Genomic DNA, 14,994 nt, shown 5'->3' on the forward strand with positions numbered 1-14,994 from the left:
AAATATATTGGCCATCTTCACAAGTTAATTTTTTTTAATTTATATAAAACTGCTTCAAACTCCAGAGTACACCTGCCTTGGTTCAGTTTATCAGTGGAGTTTTTTTTTCCTGTCCATTTCAGATAAACTTCTCACGTCCACTTTAAAGAATGAAAACAAACCTCTTCAGACCCTCCCCACTTTCACTAAACCACCTACAGCCCTGCAGACATTCAACAGTGCAATATTAACACCTGTGAGCAACAACAACACAGGTTTCTTGAGGAATCTGCTGAACTCTTCTGGAGGAAAGGTATATGAGGATTTTTGCAGTGCTTTTTCCTTACTGTGGTTTTAAAGCCAAACTGTGCTGGAAGTGTATAGTGAATAGAAACCATTTCACCAGGCATTTGCCAAATTAAATACACAACCATCACAAATATTTTGTTGGGGAAGGCAGTTTCATTGTCTGGCTTCCGTCAGAGCATGGAGGTGCCTAGTTATAGCCTACATGCAGTAGTACCACAATGGCATAAGCTTGCCAGCTACCCTTACTCTGTCTGCTGCAGCCCATACACCTGGGAGGATAGAGTCAGAGCATCCAGCAGATTTACTTCCCTGGTAGCCTCCGGGAGTGCTCCTAAATGACCCCCAGCTAGAGTTTAAAGCTGCTTCTGCATCAAGTGATTATTTATTTATTTATTTATTTTTTTCAGATGCACGAAGTGCAAATTACTTCACTGTCTCCCCAGGTGTGAATTAAACCCTGTGTGTAACTAATTTTGAAATAGTGGGGGAATATATTTAACCTGGGCTTCAGAAATGCAGTCTCACTGATTTCAGATCACTAACTTAAAAAATAATCATAACTAGGAGCCACGCTCCATCTTCTTCAGTGGGTTTGCACAAGTATAAATAACAGCAAGTCTTTCTACAGTATTTTAGTATAAAGCTGTGTCACTTACTTAAGCATAAACTATAAGGAGGAGATTATTATCCCTACATAATATAAACGTGGGCTGAAGTGAAAAGGAAGCAGTTGGTGGCAAAAATATGTAATAGGAGTGTTGCATAACTTATTAAAACCTCTTTAGAACAAATGGCATCTTGAGATATGTCTGTAACAAAAGCCTATATTAACATCCACTTTCTCTTCTCCCTCTTAAATTCAGACAGAAAGTGGGCTCAAGAGCACTCCCAAAATCCTTGATGACATTTTTGCATCGTTGGTGCAAAGTAGAACTCTCTCAGATTTGCCTAAGAAACCTCAAGGATTAACTATAAAGCCTACCATATTGGGCTTTGATACACCTCACTATTGGTTATGTGATAACCGCTTGCTGTGTCTTCAGGATCCCAACAATGCGAGTAACTGGAATGTCTTTAGGGAATGCTGGAAGCAGGGACAGGTATTTTCCTCAAGATGTTTTTTTTGTTTCCTGCACACTGACATTATCCTTAATGGGCTAATACAGACTATGTCGATTTTTATAATGGCCCTTATAGCTGTGGTATCTGAGCGCTAGTCAACAGACAGGATCTTCTAAATGTAGAATGGATGTTCTCTAGTGGCAGAGCATACAGCTGGACATTCAGCCTTGGTTCTGAGATTGATTTATAATTTCCAGTTAGTAATGCAAGGTGTGGCATGCTACTGTGCCAGAGAGCCACCATGGATTATTGTCTAATGGTTAAAGCAGGGTGGGACTGGACTTGAGACTTTTTTTAGCTTTGCCACTGACAAATGACGTGGTCACAGAAGCACTGCTTTCATTTCATTGTCTGTTTAGAGGGGAATGATTATCCATAATTGCTTCTTTTACATGAGTGTTGAGTGAGTTCATTAGTGCTGAGCTCCTTGCATAGAAGAGGATAAACTATATAAAGTCCTACTTCTGTGCATTTTAATACCTCTTGCTGGGATATATTGGTGGCTCCTATTGTGACTCTGGCTTTCTTGTGATGGACAGCTCCTATCTGATACAACTTCTTTGATTTACAAAGACAGGACAGCACAGCAGTTGTCTCTAAAACTATATGTAAACCTTTATTGGGGAGTGGATTATGCACCCTTAATACCCACCATGTCATGTTCATAAGCCTGGGAGTTGACACCAAAGTCAATTATGAAAAAACTGCTCACTTAGCAGCCGTGATCTCTGTCACTGTCTTGTGGCCAACTTTTATTTAGTCTTCTAACAGAAAATACTTTTTCCAGTTAAGAGTTAAAATGTTGTGTGAAAGATTTGCTACTTCTGTTTTCCAGGCAACTTAATACATTTGAAGTTTTTGTAAGCTTTAGAAACTACAACTTAACTTCTGAAAGTACAGCATATGAATGAATTAGCAGTTTTGATGTTACTGGTTCCTCCTTCAGGCTCCCCCCTCCCCCCGAGAATGGATAAGATTTCAAACTACAAAGCAGCTTTCATTATAAAATGTACAGACTACGTAAATCTAGCATGGCAGCCTAAATAATGGAAAGGCATTGTAAATTCTACTAAGTATATCTTCACGAGATACCTGTGTCCTCAGCAACACTATAAATAAGATGTTATAGAAAAGGTATAGTTTATTTTAAAAAATATTTTCAATTTTTTCTTACTAAATTTGGTACAGTCTCTGGCATTGCCATTATAATTCCTGTATGATGAGGCCTTGCAGAAATGCTTATTAAATCTTAAAATATTTTGTGTTTAAAGAGGCTTTAATTTTCTCTAATTCATATGTCTTTTAGCCTGTGATGGTGTCCGGAGTGCATCACAAACTAAATGCAGAGCTTTGGAAACCTGAATCCTTCAGGAAGGAGTTCGGCCAACAGGAAGTAGATCTGGTTAATTGCAGAACCAATGAAATTATCACAGGAGCTACAGTTGGAGACTTCTGGGATGGATTTGAAGATATTCCAAGTATGCAATGTGAAGTCACTTGTATTCTGTTTTGGCTAACGGATACTAACAAATATGGCAAACAGAAGAAAATATACTGCTTTCCATTCTTATTGCTTGCTTTACTACAGAATGCCAGCCTTTGTTATCTCTGACATCTCTGTAATGGGAATATGCTTTTCTCTCTGGCTTGGAAAAGTCTGGGAAACCCAACAGTTCCAAGTTTGAGTTTTGGCAAAAGTTTCATCTCCCCCATGCTCCAGTGCAGGATGCATGTCAGTGCTCTTTACAGGTGCACCTTGTGAAATGCACTGACATTGTTCCTAGTCCTCTGTACTAAGAAGATGTTTCCTCAAAATCTCCTTTTGAGGGCTCTTTCTTCAGCATCTTTTTTTTTTTGTCTCTCTGCCAGAGAGAGTGTGTCTTTGGAGGAACACTTCGAAGAAGTTTGAGTACTCCCATAGCCTAACGTACATCTTTCAACTGCTTTACCAGTTGAGTAGAATCTGGATGATAAAATTTAAACAGGGTGGTTGAATTGGCTTTTTGAACCCCCTAGAGAACTCTTTTTATTCCACATGTTGCACTTCTAATTGGAATTACTACTCTGAGAAGTGCAAGACGAGCTTTATATAATGGCTAACTTTTTTTAACTTTTCAATATTCCATAGTGATTCCTGTGGCCTCATCTTGAATTGATACCAGAAGTAGTGTCTTGAATTCCTCATGAATCAGACTATCCTCTCCAGGTGTTCTTCCTAAAACCATCTCCTCACCTGTGGGAAACTGGACTTATACATTAGATGTTAGAAGGATTCAGGGGTCTTCTACTTTTGCTGTTTGAATAGGACTAAAGCAATTTAGAAAGCAATCTACGCTTTTAGTAGCCCTTAATCAGTGTAAAGGCAATGCATTGCCTCTCAGTATATCTAAAGTATATCAGTATATCTAAAGTGCATTAGGCTAGACATTGTTAAACACTGATTAGTTTGCCCTACTACAGGGGTGGACAAACTTTTTGGCCCAAGGGCCACATCTGAGTATAGAAATTGTATGGCTGGCCATGAATGCTCACAAAATTGGGGTTGGGGTGCAGGAGGGGGTGAAGGTTCTAGCTGGGGTGCAGGCTCCAGGGTGGGGCCAGAAATGAGTCAGGGTGCAGGTGAGGGCTCTGGGCTGAGGCAGCAAGGTGGGAGGGCTCTGAGTGGGAGTGCATCTGAGGCTGGGATGAGGGGCTTGGGGTGTAGGAAGGCACTCTGGGCTGGGACCAAGGGGTTCAGAGGGTTGGAGGGGGCTCTAGGCTGGGGACAGGGGGGTTGAGGCATGGGGGGGTGAGGGCTCTTGCTGGGGGTGCAGGTTCTTGGGTGGGGCTGGGGATGAGGGGTTTGGGGGGTGTAAGAGGATGCTTGGGCTGGGACTGAAGGGTTCGGAGGGTGGGAGGCGGATCAGGACTGGGGTAGGGGGTTGGGGCACGGGGGGGAGCAGGGGTGCAGACTCCGGGCAATGCTTACCTCAAGCAGCTCCCAGAAGCAGCGGCACATGTCCCTCCTCCCCCCCTTCCCCCCCACGCAGAGGCACGACCAGATGGCTTTGGTTCATGCTGCCCCATCCGCAGGTGCTGCCCCTGCAGCTCCCATTGACTGCCATTCTTGGCCAATGGGAGCTGCAGAGGTGGCGCTTGGGGTGGGAGCAGCATGCAGAGCGGAGCCTCCTGGCTGCCCTGGTGTGTAGGAGGTGGAGGGGGGGGGAAATGCTGCAGTTTCCAGGAGCTGCATGAACTGGCCCCCGATGCTGCTACCCAGCTGGAGTGCCAGAGCAGGGCAAAGCCCCAGACCGTGCTCCCCAGCAGAAGCTCAAAGACCAGATTAAAATGGCTGGTGGGCCGGATCTTTTTCTGTGGTACTTGGGGGAAAGAAACTTAAGCCATGGGAGCTGGACAGTACATTTCTAACCTCTGTTTAAAGTGTCTGATACTGGGAGAGGTTGCTGAGAGGTCACAATAGCCACTGATTTCCTGAAGATTTTTTAAATTAAATTGCAGCTGGGATTGGATGGATAGGGAGGACACACCCAGTTTCTGGAAGAACCAGTTGCTATTGTAAGAAACTGCTTTTTCTGGGACACAAGTCAAGGAATTTTCCAGATGACACTGTCCTAGGAAAAAACAGGGCCCTGGTTTTGCATAAATGTTTGTGGCTACAGTGTGCTTGTAATGTGTGAGACCAGACACCTTTTGCCAGATTTTCTATTATAAAAAGTACAAGTTATAAGTAACTGATACCTGTGAACCCTTAATCATAGGCCGTCTTAAAACAGAAGGAGGGGAGCCAATGGTGTTGAAGCTGAAGGACTGGCCTCCAGGAGAAGACTTCCGAGACATGATGCCATCTCGGTATGAACTTGTGAAAAAACTATTCCTTGCGTGGTTGATGCACCAAAGAGATCACAGAAATCACAAATGCTATTGAACTCTGAAACACCTGATTCAACTCCGAGCAGTGACTGTCGTGTATGCATAAACGACATCTGTTTCTGTGAGATGCTTGGCATGGTTGGGTGTTTGAGAAATAAGTTTTGCTATAGATGCTCATGACAATACAATAGGTAGCATTTACATCTAAATAAATTAATCCTTTGCTGCTGCTGATTGTTAAAGTTTAGATGTCAAAAAAGGAAAAAAATCCATAACACTTCTCTTGGTTTTTAGGTCCTGCCAAAGCATACTTTTTTGCCAAGTTTAAGCTGTGGGCCAAATTTCATCCATGCCTTGCCTAACTTGCATACTGTACTTAGTGACAATAGAGATAATTGCCCAATTAGTTGATGTTAGGGGCTTCAGTGTTCAAGATATTAGTAATTATACTAATGTACATCTTAAACTTCACATATCTTCACATATGTCTTCTCTAGCTGTTCTCCTGTTTTCCCATTAGAAAGATGATGAAAGAATTATGCCCCTTGGCTGGGAAAGAAAATAATGTTGGTTGTAGTAATTTTAATAAATCTCTCCTTCAAATATTTTATACTGTTGCCTAATATTAATGGAGTTGTATTACCCTAGGTTTGATGACCTGATGAATAACATTCCACTGCCAGAGTACACTAGAAGAGATGGTAAACTCAACCTTGCCTCCAGGCTTCCGAACTACTTTGTTCGACCAGATTTAGGTCCTAAAATGTACAATGCATATGGTAAGTAATCCTGTTAATTTTGTAGCTCATACTTTGCATATATTCCAGTAAATGTTAACTTCAGAATTAAGTGCAGACCTGTAATCACAGACAATCAGATTAGTTGTTCTGTCAATCCAAATTAGGTGTTTGATCTTGGTTCCCTTTTGTAAGAACTAGCATTGCTCAGATAAGTTACTGTCAATATCCATCAGTTGAGCTCTTTGTATTTAAGTAGTCAGTTTTGTCCTTCGTTTTCAAGAACCTCTGTGCATTCATTCCACTGTCCTTTTAATGACACATCTGACTGTTCTTTGTTACTTTATTGCAGCTCTCCATGGATATTTGCTTGTTCTATTTGTGCCCACTACTTCTGCCCAATCTTTTGGGAGCTCCTTTTCCTCTGAGCCATAGCCTCCTTTTTTAATCTCTCTCTGAGCCCTTCTTTCCTTGACGTGTTAAAACAGCTCTCAGACATGGTTCTTTCAGAGCCATGCTTGACAAATTTTTCATTATGGGGGTTGCTAGTATAGCCGCCATACTTAATGGGAACTGGATTGTTTCTGAGACTCGTACTGGCCTACATGGCTATAGAAACCCTGTACTAGTAAGTCTTGAGCATGGCTTCTGTATATTTTAGCCTTTTTTTTTTTTTTAAAACAAGATATTCCTGTCTCCTAGAACTGGAAGGGACTTTGAAAGGTCATTGAGTCCAGCCCCGTGCCTTCACTAGCAGGACCAATTTTTGCCCCAGATCCCTAAGTGGCCCCCTCAAGGATTGAACTCACAACCCTGGGTTTAGCAGGCCAACGCGCAAACCACTGAGTTATCCCTTCCCCCTCATGTTAGGCATGAAGGCAACAGTTAGTGTGTTCGGCTATAAGCCTATTTTGAAATTGTGGGTTTTGTTTTTTTTTACGATTTCAAGTCGATAGAGGCTGGTCTGGAATTCTGACTCTCTGGAGGGGAAAAAAAACCTTTGATACTGTAATCATGTTAACAAACATTGTAAACATTACTTTTCAAATACAACTGCGTCTTATAGTGCATATTTCATTATTGGCCTACAAATACTTTGCATATATTTAAATTTTCCAGGTTTAATTACACCAGAAGATAGGAAGTATGGCACAACAAACCTCCATTTAGATGTATCTGATGCAGCTAATGTTATGGTTTATGTGGGCATACCAAAAGGGCAGGTCAATCAAGAAGAAGGTAAAACATTTGCTCATTGAGATCATCCGTGTGTAATCAGAGGTAAAGCCCTTCAGTGTAATTATGCGTTCACTCTTTGTTTTGTAACAGAAGTGCTTAAAACTATACAAGATGGCGATTCTGATGAGTTGACAATTAAGCGTTTTATAGAAAGTCGAGAGAAACCTGGTGCTCTATGGCACATTTATGCTGCTAAAGATACAGAGAAGATCCGTGAATTCCTTAAAAAGGTAGGTTAATGTTATGCTTAGAAACAAACTTACACATGGGGGAACAGAAATTTGATGATAAAGTGCTCTTCAATCTAACAAAACTCTAATAAGATCCAATGGCTGGAAGTGGAAGCCAGACAAAACTAAGGTTAAAAAGAAATGCAAATTTGAATTGAGAGTAACTAATAGAACTGGGCAGAGAACTCCCTTTCATGGAGAATTTTGATATTTTGAAAGTGAAATTTTGGTTTAGTTTTAATTTGGAACACAAAACAAACACTTGGAAATTTTCTGCAAGAGGGAATGCAGCCTTGGCTCTGAGGCAGTCAACCTGCTGGGAGCCTTGGTGTCTCCAACTCTAAGGCAGTCTATGTGGCAGGTTGCCAAGGAGCAGGAATGTCGGCAGGTTCTGTAGTACTTCATAATCAAACTTTTTTTTCTCAGCAAAATAGCTGGATTTTGTTAGTCTAGTAATTGGAACAATTTAATTGAGGGTTGTAGTGGATTATTGATTACTGAGAATTTTAAAATCAAGACTTAAAATAATATCCAAAGAGATGCTGTAGTTCAACTACTGCTGAATCAGTAATTGATTCAGGGAAGTCCTAATAGCCTGTTATACAGAAGGTTAAAACTAGATCACAATTTTCCTTTCTGGCCTTAATCTGAAATTCATTTCATGTGGCATGTGCTGCAGGGGCTCTTGCACCAAGAATGGCCAGATTGTGTGATGAGTTAGAAGAATCTGGTGGTAGATGAGCAGTGGGGGCAGAGGGGAGAGTAGAAACTAGCCCAGGAGGTAAGATAAAGGAAATCTGAGTGTTTTTTGTCTTCTTTTTTGTTTTGTTTTTTAAACCATGTTTTCAGTGGATCCTGAATTTATGGCATTGTGTGAGGATGGAGATATGATCTTAAACTGACACTTTAGGCAAGAGTTTCAGTAGCCAGGCTCCACCCTCCTGACTACTACAGTGTGGCTTGAATACATTATAACCTTTAAGCATCTTAAAAACTGGTCAGCTTTTAAGTTTGCCATTAGCTGATGTGTAAAGGATTAAAACTGGAGAGAGGGGCGTTTGTAGCTGTCAGTCCCAGACCCTGCCAGAACAACAGATGCAAAGCCTGCACACACATCCACTGCTACAATGGTCCACACCCCCTCACAACACACCTTTCAAGGTCCATGGGTCCTGCACATGCCTATCCCAACACAGGGTGTACCTCATCCAGTGAACTAAAGGTCCCAATAGCAGCTATGTGGGTGAAACCAGACAGTGCTCTTGAATGAACTTCCACAGGAAAACAATAAAACACAAAAACACCCTATCACCTGTTGAACACTTCACCCCCCCCCCCCCAGCCCTCCAAAGTGATCACTATATCTGACTTATCAGTCCTCGTCCTCAAAGGAAACCCACACAACACTTGCAAAAGACAAGCTGGGGAGCTTAGATTCATAACTTTGCTGGACACTAAAAATCATTGACTGAATACACACTGGATTTATGGCTTATTACAACAATCTATAACCCACTAACAACCTCCCTCTTTTCTGTTCTGCCTTGTATTAAGCTTCAACACTGAATGAGGCCAGGTCTACACTACACACTTATTTCGGCATAACTGTTGCTCAAGGGTGTGAAAAATCCACATCCCTGAGCAATGTAGTTATACTGACCTTAACCCCCCAATTTTGAAAGCTCTATGTTGGCAGGAGAGCTTCTCGCCGACATGCTACCGCCTCTTGTGGAGGTGGAGTTGAGCCGACAGGAGAGCGCTTAGAGCATCTTCACAAGACGCTATAGCGGCACAACGGCAAGTTTGTAGTGTAGACCTGCTCTGTGTTTCCCATAGCTGAAGAAGAGCATTGTTTAAGCTCAAAAGCTTCTCTCACCAACACAAGATAGGTGAGATTAACACTGGAATGGATAATTAAATAATATAGACTGAAGAACTTTGTTTCTGCATATCAGGACTTTGTGTAGGCCTTGCAAGGCGGCTTAATTAGTGGGCTCAATTCTAGGTGTAGTCCTGTTTGGTAATGGGAATAAAAGTAAACCAGATGGAAAGCATTTAAAAGGGAGGTGGTTGAGTCAGCCAAGTGATTGGAAAGTGTATGTCTTGGGAGGTGAGGGAAGAGACCGTGGAAGAGTGAAACTGCCAAATTCTGATGATGGTTCTAGGCTGATCTCTTGGACAAATAAACTGCTGATAAACCTACACACTGTCTTATTCATAAGAGATGTGAATGTGAGGATTTCTGACAGGTTTATTGGTAGGGATTAGAGAGCTGGTACAACAGCTAGGTTTAAGGGATGTTAATGGCAAATAAGTACACTGCTGCTGCCTGGGAAGTTAATACTTCAACTTTGTTTCAGATGACCTTACAAAACAGTGCATTGCTCTCCCTTAAATATTTGTATGAGAAGACCAAAGAGAAAGGTAGATTACAGGACATATTTTACTTTGTAGTACAAAACCTCTAATCCCATTGTTGTACTGGCTCCCTCTGTGGCCTTGTGCAAGTCACTTGAAGGACGCAGAGGGGCTGTCTGTAAATGAGATACTTGTCCTTGTCAGAAGTGTAGTGAAGATCATTAGCAAATGCTTGCAAAGTGCCATAAGAATACCAAATCTTCTGTATTATTAAATAGACTATGGTGGTAACCTTTATAGTGCTTAAAGTACTGGATGATAAAACCTCCATTTTCATTAACGTTTATAGCTAGTACTGTAATTGAACACAGAAATACACAGGTCAGCTACTCAATGGTTTGTACAACAAGTGCACATTGATACAGTATTTGACATCTTTTTGATAGTCACTGTCATATTATGACTGTTTTTTCAGGTCTCAGAAGAGCAAGGTCAAGAGAACCCTGTCGATCATGATCCAATTCATGATCAGAGTTGGTACTTGGACAGATCTTTGAGAAAACGGCTTCATCAAGAATATGGAGTTCAAGGCTGGGCTATCGTGCAGTTTCTAGGAGATGTAGTTTTCATTCCAGCAGGAGCACCACATCAGGCAAGAACCAATGATGCTATTATTGATTGATAATTTCAGACTTCTAGACATGTGACATATCTTTTGTTCTCTCTCTCTCTCAGGTTCATAACTTATACAGTTGTATTAAAGTAGCAGAAGATTTTGTTTCTCCAGAGCATGTCAAACATTGCTTTTGGCTCACTCAGGAATTCAGATACCTGTCGCATACACATACGAACCATGAAGATAAACTGCAGGTAACTTACCAATTTTTAGTTTAAAAAAAAAATATATATATATACATATTTTTAAAAAGCCCTGCATATTAATGTTGTGCTGAGTTGCACTTAACGCAGGGGTGGGCAAACTATGGCCTGGGGGTCACATCTGGCCCTCCAGACATTTTAATTCAGCCCTCGAGCTTGCGCCGGGCAGCAGGGTTGGGGGCTTGCCTCGCTCTGTGTGGCTCCGGAAGCAGTGGCATGTCCCCCATCTGGCTCCGATGGGGGCAGCCAGGAGGCTCTGCACACTGTCCCTGCCCCAAGCACCGCCCCCGCAGCTCCCATTGGCCAGGAACCACAGACAACAGAAGCTGCAGGGGTAGTGCCTGCAGATGGGGCAGAGTGCAGAGCCACCTGGCTGTACCTCCACGTAGGAGCTGGAGGACAGACATGCCGCTGCTTCTGGGTGCTGCTTGAGGTAAGCAACCCCCGGAGCCTGCACTCCTGGGCCCCAGCCTTGATTCCCCTCCCACCCTCCGAACCCCTCAGTCCCAGCCCAGAGCACCCTCCTGCATTCCCAGCCCGACCCCAGAGCCTGCGGCCACCCAGAGCCTCCTCCCACACCCTGAACTCTTTTCTAGCCCCACCCCAGAGCCCACACCCCCTTTCGCACCCCAACCCCCAATTTTGTGAGCATTTATGGCCTGCCATACAATTTCCATACCCAGTTGTGGCCTTTGAGCCAAAAAAATTGCTGACCCCTGACTTAACATGTTAACAGAATGGTTTTAATTGATTTAAAAAAAAAAATCAAATTATAAAAAATAACTCTTCAGAAGTAATTGAATTTTCTGTATAACTTTCAGTAAAACCTTTACTGAGGTGTGTGGTGGTGGTGGTTGGTTTTGTGTGTCTGTCTGTCTTTTTAAAATTTTGCCCTGTTCCTCATTTTTGGTTTCATGTAGCTAAAGAACGACAGTCTCCCCTAATTCCAGACTTGTCTCTCACCAAACTCACATTTTGTGATACGATCATAAGCCAGTCTTGAACTTTTAAAAATGACAGTTTTTTCTCTAGTTTGAAATAACCTAATGGAGTCGCACTGAGATTAACCAATGGAACTGTTGAGGGAGAGACCTGAGGGCTCTGGAAGAGGACATACAGGATTGATAGAATTATTAAACCTGGGACATTGCCACACTCAAACTTTAACTTGAAGTAATGGTTGCTAGATTGTCCTGCACAACACAACTTTGAAAATCAGTTTATAAGTCAACTGCACCTACACTCCTTTCATCAGTTGCCATCTCAGTCTCAACTGTTCCCCCTCCACCATCCATGGCCTGTATGCCTCCATCTTCATGCTGAACAAGCACTATGCAGCCTTAACTCTAGCCATACTTACAATATACCATTGGGTTCACGTGCAGATTCAGTTCAGTACCATACATAACTAGGTAAGACAAAATATAGAACAGTCATTAACATGGATCATCCAGTCATTATTTGATACTTAGGAAAATATCTCAAGTAGCCAGTTATACCTGATGCTATACCTCACTTAATTGCACACACCAAAACATAGCCACATACAGAAGTATGTAGAATGGACTTTATTAAAGCTACACCAACCTTCAGTTAATTGTTGAAACTGTGAACATACAGTCTTAAACATGGTTGGAGTCCATGGATGCCTCTTATTTTGGAAAAAGTCAAAGCTTTTTCACTGTACAGGAATCTAAATGTAGAATCTTCCAGACAGACTAGATAAGTGCTTTAGCTTTGTCTCTTTAAAATGGCTAACTTCTTCTTTTTCCTTTTAGGTGAAGAATGTCATATACCATGCTGTTAAAGATGCAGTTGGGATATTGAGAGCTAATGAATCCAGCCTTAGCAAACCATCAAGTGGAAAGCCTTAACCATGAACTATGAAACTGAAAAATATTGGCAGCAGTGTAAACTATTCCATCAGGACCTCCTGTGGATCCTGAGATTTATTAATGTTACCTCATCTTCCTTTCAGCAGTACCAGAAGATCATGGTACTTTTGTTCTATGTATTTGTCTAATGTTTACAAACCTGAGATGTATATGTAGTAATATTAACAGACTCTGATATACTGTGAATGCTCATTTGCAATAGAATTTTGTAAGGAGAAACTCTCCAAGCTGTACAAAGATACCTCCTGTAGACTTTACTTGGGAAAATATGTACACTGGAAATTTCCAAATTATTCATTTGAAAAATGTTAAGACATGATGTAAAGATCATCAACTTTTGTAATTTGCTTTACGGGGGAGGGGACAGGAGGAAGTATGAAGTTTTGATTTAATAGCTAACAGTAAGTGTACTGAGAGTGCGATTCTTTTATGTTTTTACATTAACACAGAACTAGCATCAAAAATAGTATTAAAACTAGTGTATATTGACAAGGATGGGGATTAACCATCTTCAGTTAAATGAGTTTACATTTCTAAATGTAAAATGAAAAGGGCATTTTTTTCATTAAAAATTCCCATATTGAAACTTTGATTTCCAGCTTAAACTGGTATTTGCACTCTTCTGTAATTCTATGTTCTAATAGCGAATATCCTACATATAGCTCTTACTTCTGTTTTAAGAGTGTGTTCCGTTTCCAACCTCTAAACTGACTACCCTAACACAATGCTATTAAGTTAAAAACAACAAAGGCATACAAAAGCAAGGTGTTCCAGGGTAGAAACTGCTATCTTGTGCTTAAAGAAGAGGTCTGAACTAAAAGCCTAGGCAACTGGAAATTTAAATTGCATTTAATAGCACTTTTACAGACTTGATTCACTGAAGTTCAATTTAACTACTCTGAAGTTCTTATTCCAGTACTATTACTGTAGTCTCTGCATTAGAATGAGATCCGAATTCTCTAGCCCACACTCGATCACGTCAAAGTGATTTTCAAGGCTGTATTTAAAAGAGCAGGCAGCCTCATGACGTATGTCCACACAGCAAAGAACCCACAGTGGACCTGGGCTGCAGGGCTGGTTCATTGCTGTGTAGAGTTTTGGGCTTGGGCTGGAGCTCAGGCTTTGGGCCCCTACTACCAATTGCTTGATCCCTCTTCTTCCATGCAACCCTTCAGCTACTCAACCTCACTGTTCATAATGCTTTTCTACTAAGGTTCTCACTACTTTGTCCAATAATTGCTTCCCCTCTCCTCATTTTTAACCCTGCATCTTCTACCAACAGGCTTTTTTTGGTGGTAGAAAAAAAATATGGCACTAATACCGATTGTCACGCTGATCTGTCTCTATATTGGATCCCTTTTCCCAACCTGTTTTGAGCTCAGATTGTGAACTCTTTGGAATATGAACTATATGTGTACAGCTCTTAACATTTTTTTTCTTTAAGTGTTTGTCAGTGTGTGTGTGTGTGTATGTGTGTGTGTGTATATATATATATATATATATATATATATATATATATATATATATATATATATATATATATATATATATTCCAGTCTTGATGCACCTGTACCCTATGCACTGAGGTGATCATGAAGTGACAGCTCTCCTGAGCCTATTGAAAGGGAGGAGTGAGAGCAACAGATTATGAAAATGGACTTTATAAAAGATGATTTTAACAAACAAACTGGTGGTATTTTTTCTTGCCATGTGACCTTAGGGGAAAAAGGAGGGCAGGAGAACTGTCAGTTTCTCAAAGAGAGCAGAACCTAAGAATGGCCATACTGGGTCAGACCAAAGGTCCATCTAGCCCAATATCTTGTCTACTGACAGTGGCCAATGCCAGGTGCCCCAGAGGAAGTGAACCTAACAGGTAACGATCAAGTGATCTCTCTCCTGCCATCCATCTCCACCCTCTGACAGACAGAGGCTAGGGACACCATTCCTTACCGATCTTGGCTAATAGCCATTAATGGATTTAACCTCCATTAATTTATCCAGTTCTCTTTTAAACGCTGTTATAGTCCTAGCCTTCACAACCTCCTCAGGCAAGGAGTACCACAAGTTGACTGTGCGTTGTGTGAAGAACTTCCTTTTATTTGTTTGGTGGCCCCTAGTTCTTGTATTATGTGAACAAGTAAATAACTTTTCCTTATTTACTTTCTCCACACCACTCATGATTTTATATACCTCTATCATATTCCCCCCTTTGTCTCCTTTTTTCCAAGCTGAAAAGTCCTAGCCTCTTTAATCTCCCCTCATATGGGACCCGTTTCAAACCCCTAATCATTTTAGCTGCCCTTCTCTGAACCTTTTCTAATGCTAGTATTTTCTAATGTTGGACACAACAGTAAACTAGCCTCCTGGAAAGGAAAG

General features: G+C 41.3%; 1 protein-coding gene across 5 annotated transcripts in view; it reads left to right on the top strand.

The window, feature by feature from the left end:
- KDM3A (lysine demethylase 3A) overlaps positions 1-13,210 on the top strand; it is a 46,515-nt gene extending 33,305 nt beyond the window's left edge. For all 5 annotated transcript variants that reach the window (XM_039541584.1, XM_039541583.1, XM_039541585.1 and 2 more), the window contains 10 exons: positions 123-292; positions 1,152-1,388; positions 2,717-2,888; positions 5,169-5,259; positions 5,929-6,059; positions 7,137-7,256; positions 7,347-7,486; positions 10,320-10,496; positions 10,580-10,714; positions 12,502-13,210. In XM_039541584.1, the coding sequence (XP_039397518.1) occupies positions 123-292; positions 1,152-1,388; positions 2,717-2,888; positions 5,169-5,259; positions 5,929-6,059; positions 7,137-7,256; positions 7,347-7,486; positions 10,320-10,496; positions 10,580-10,714; positions 12,502-12,597 (1,469 nt within the window). In that variant the 3' untranslated portion in view covers positions 12,598-13,210. The remainder of the gene's footprint in view (positions 1-122; positions 293-1,151; positions 1,389-2,716; positions 2,889-5,168; positions 5,260-5,928; positions 6,060-7,136; positions 7,257-7,346; positions 7,487-10,319; positions 10,497-10,579; positions 10,715-12,501) is intronic.
- Positions 13,211-14,994: the final 1,784 nt, after the last annotated feature.

Source organism: Mauremys reevesii, linkage group 5 (assembly GCF_016161935.1).
Source record: "Mauremys reevesii isolate NIE-2019 linkage group 5, ASM1616193v1, whole genome shotgun sequence".
Lineage (NCBI taxonomy): Eukaryota > Metazoa > Chordata > Testudines > Geoemydidae > Mauremys > Mauremys reevesii.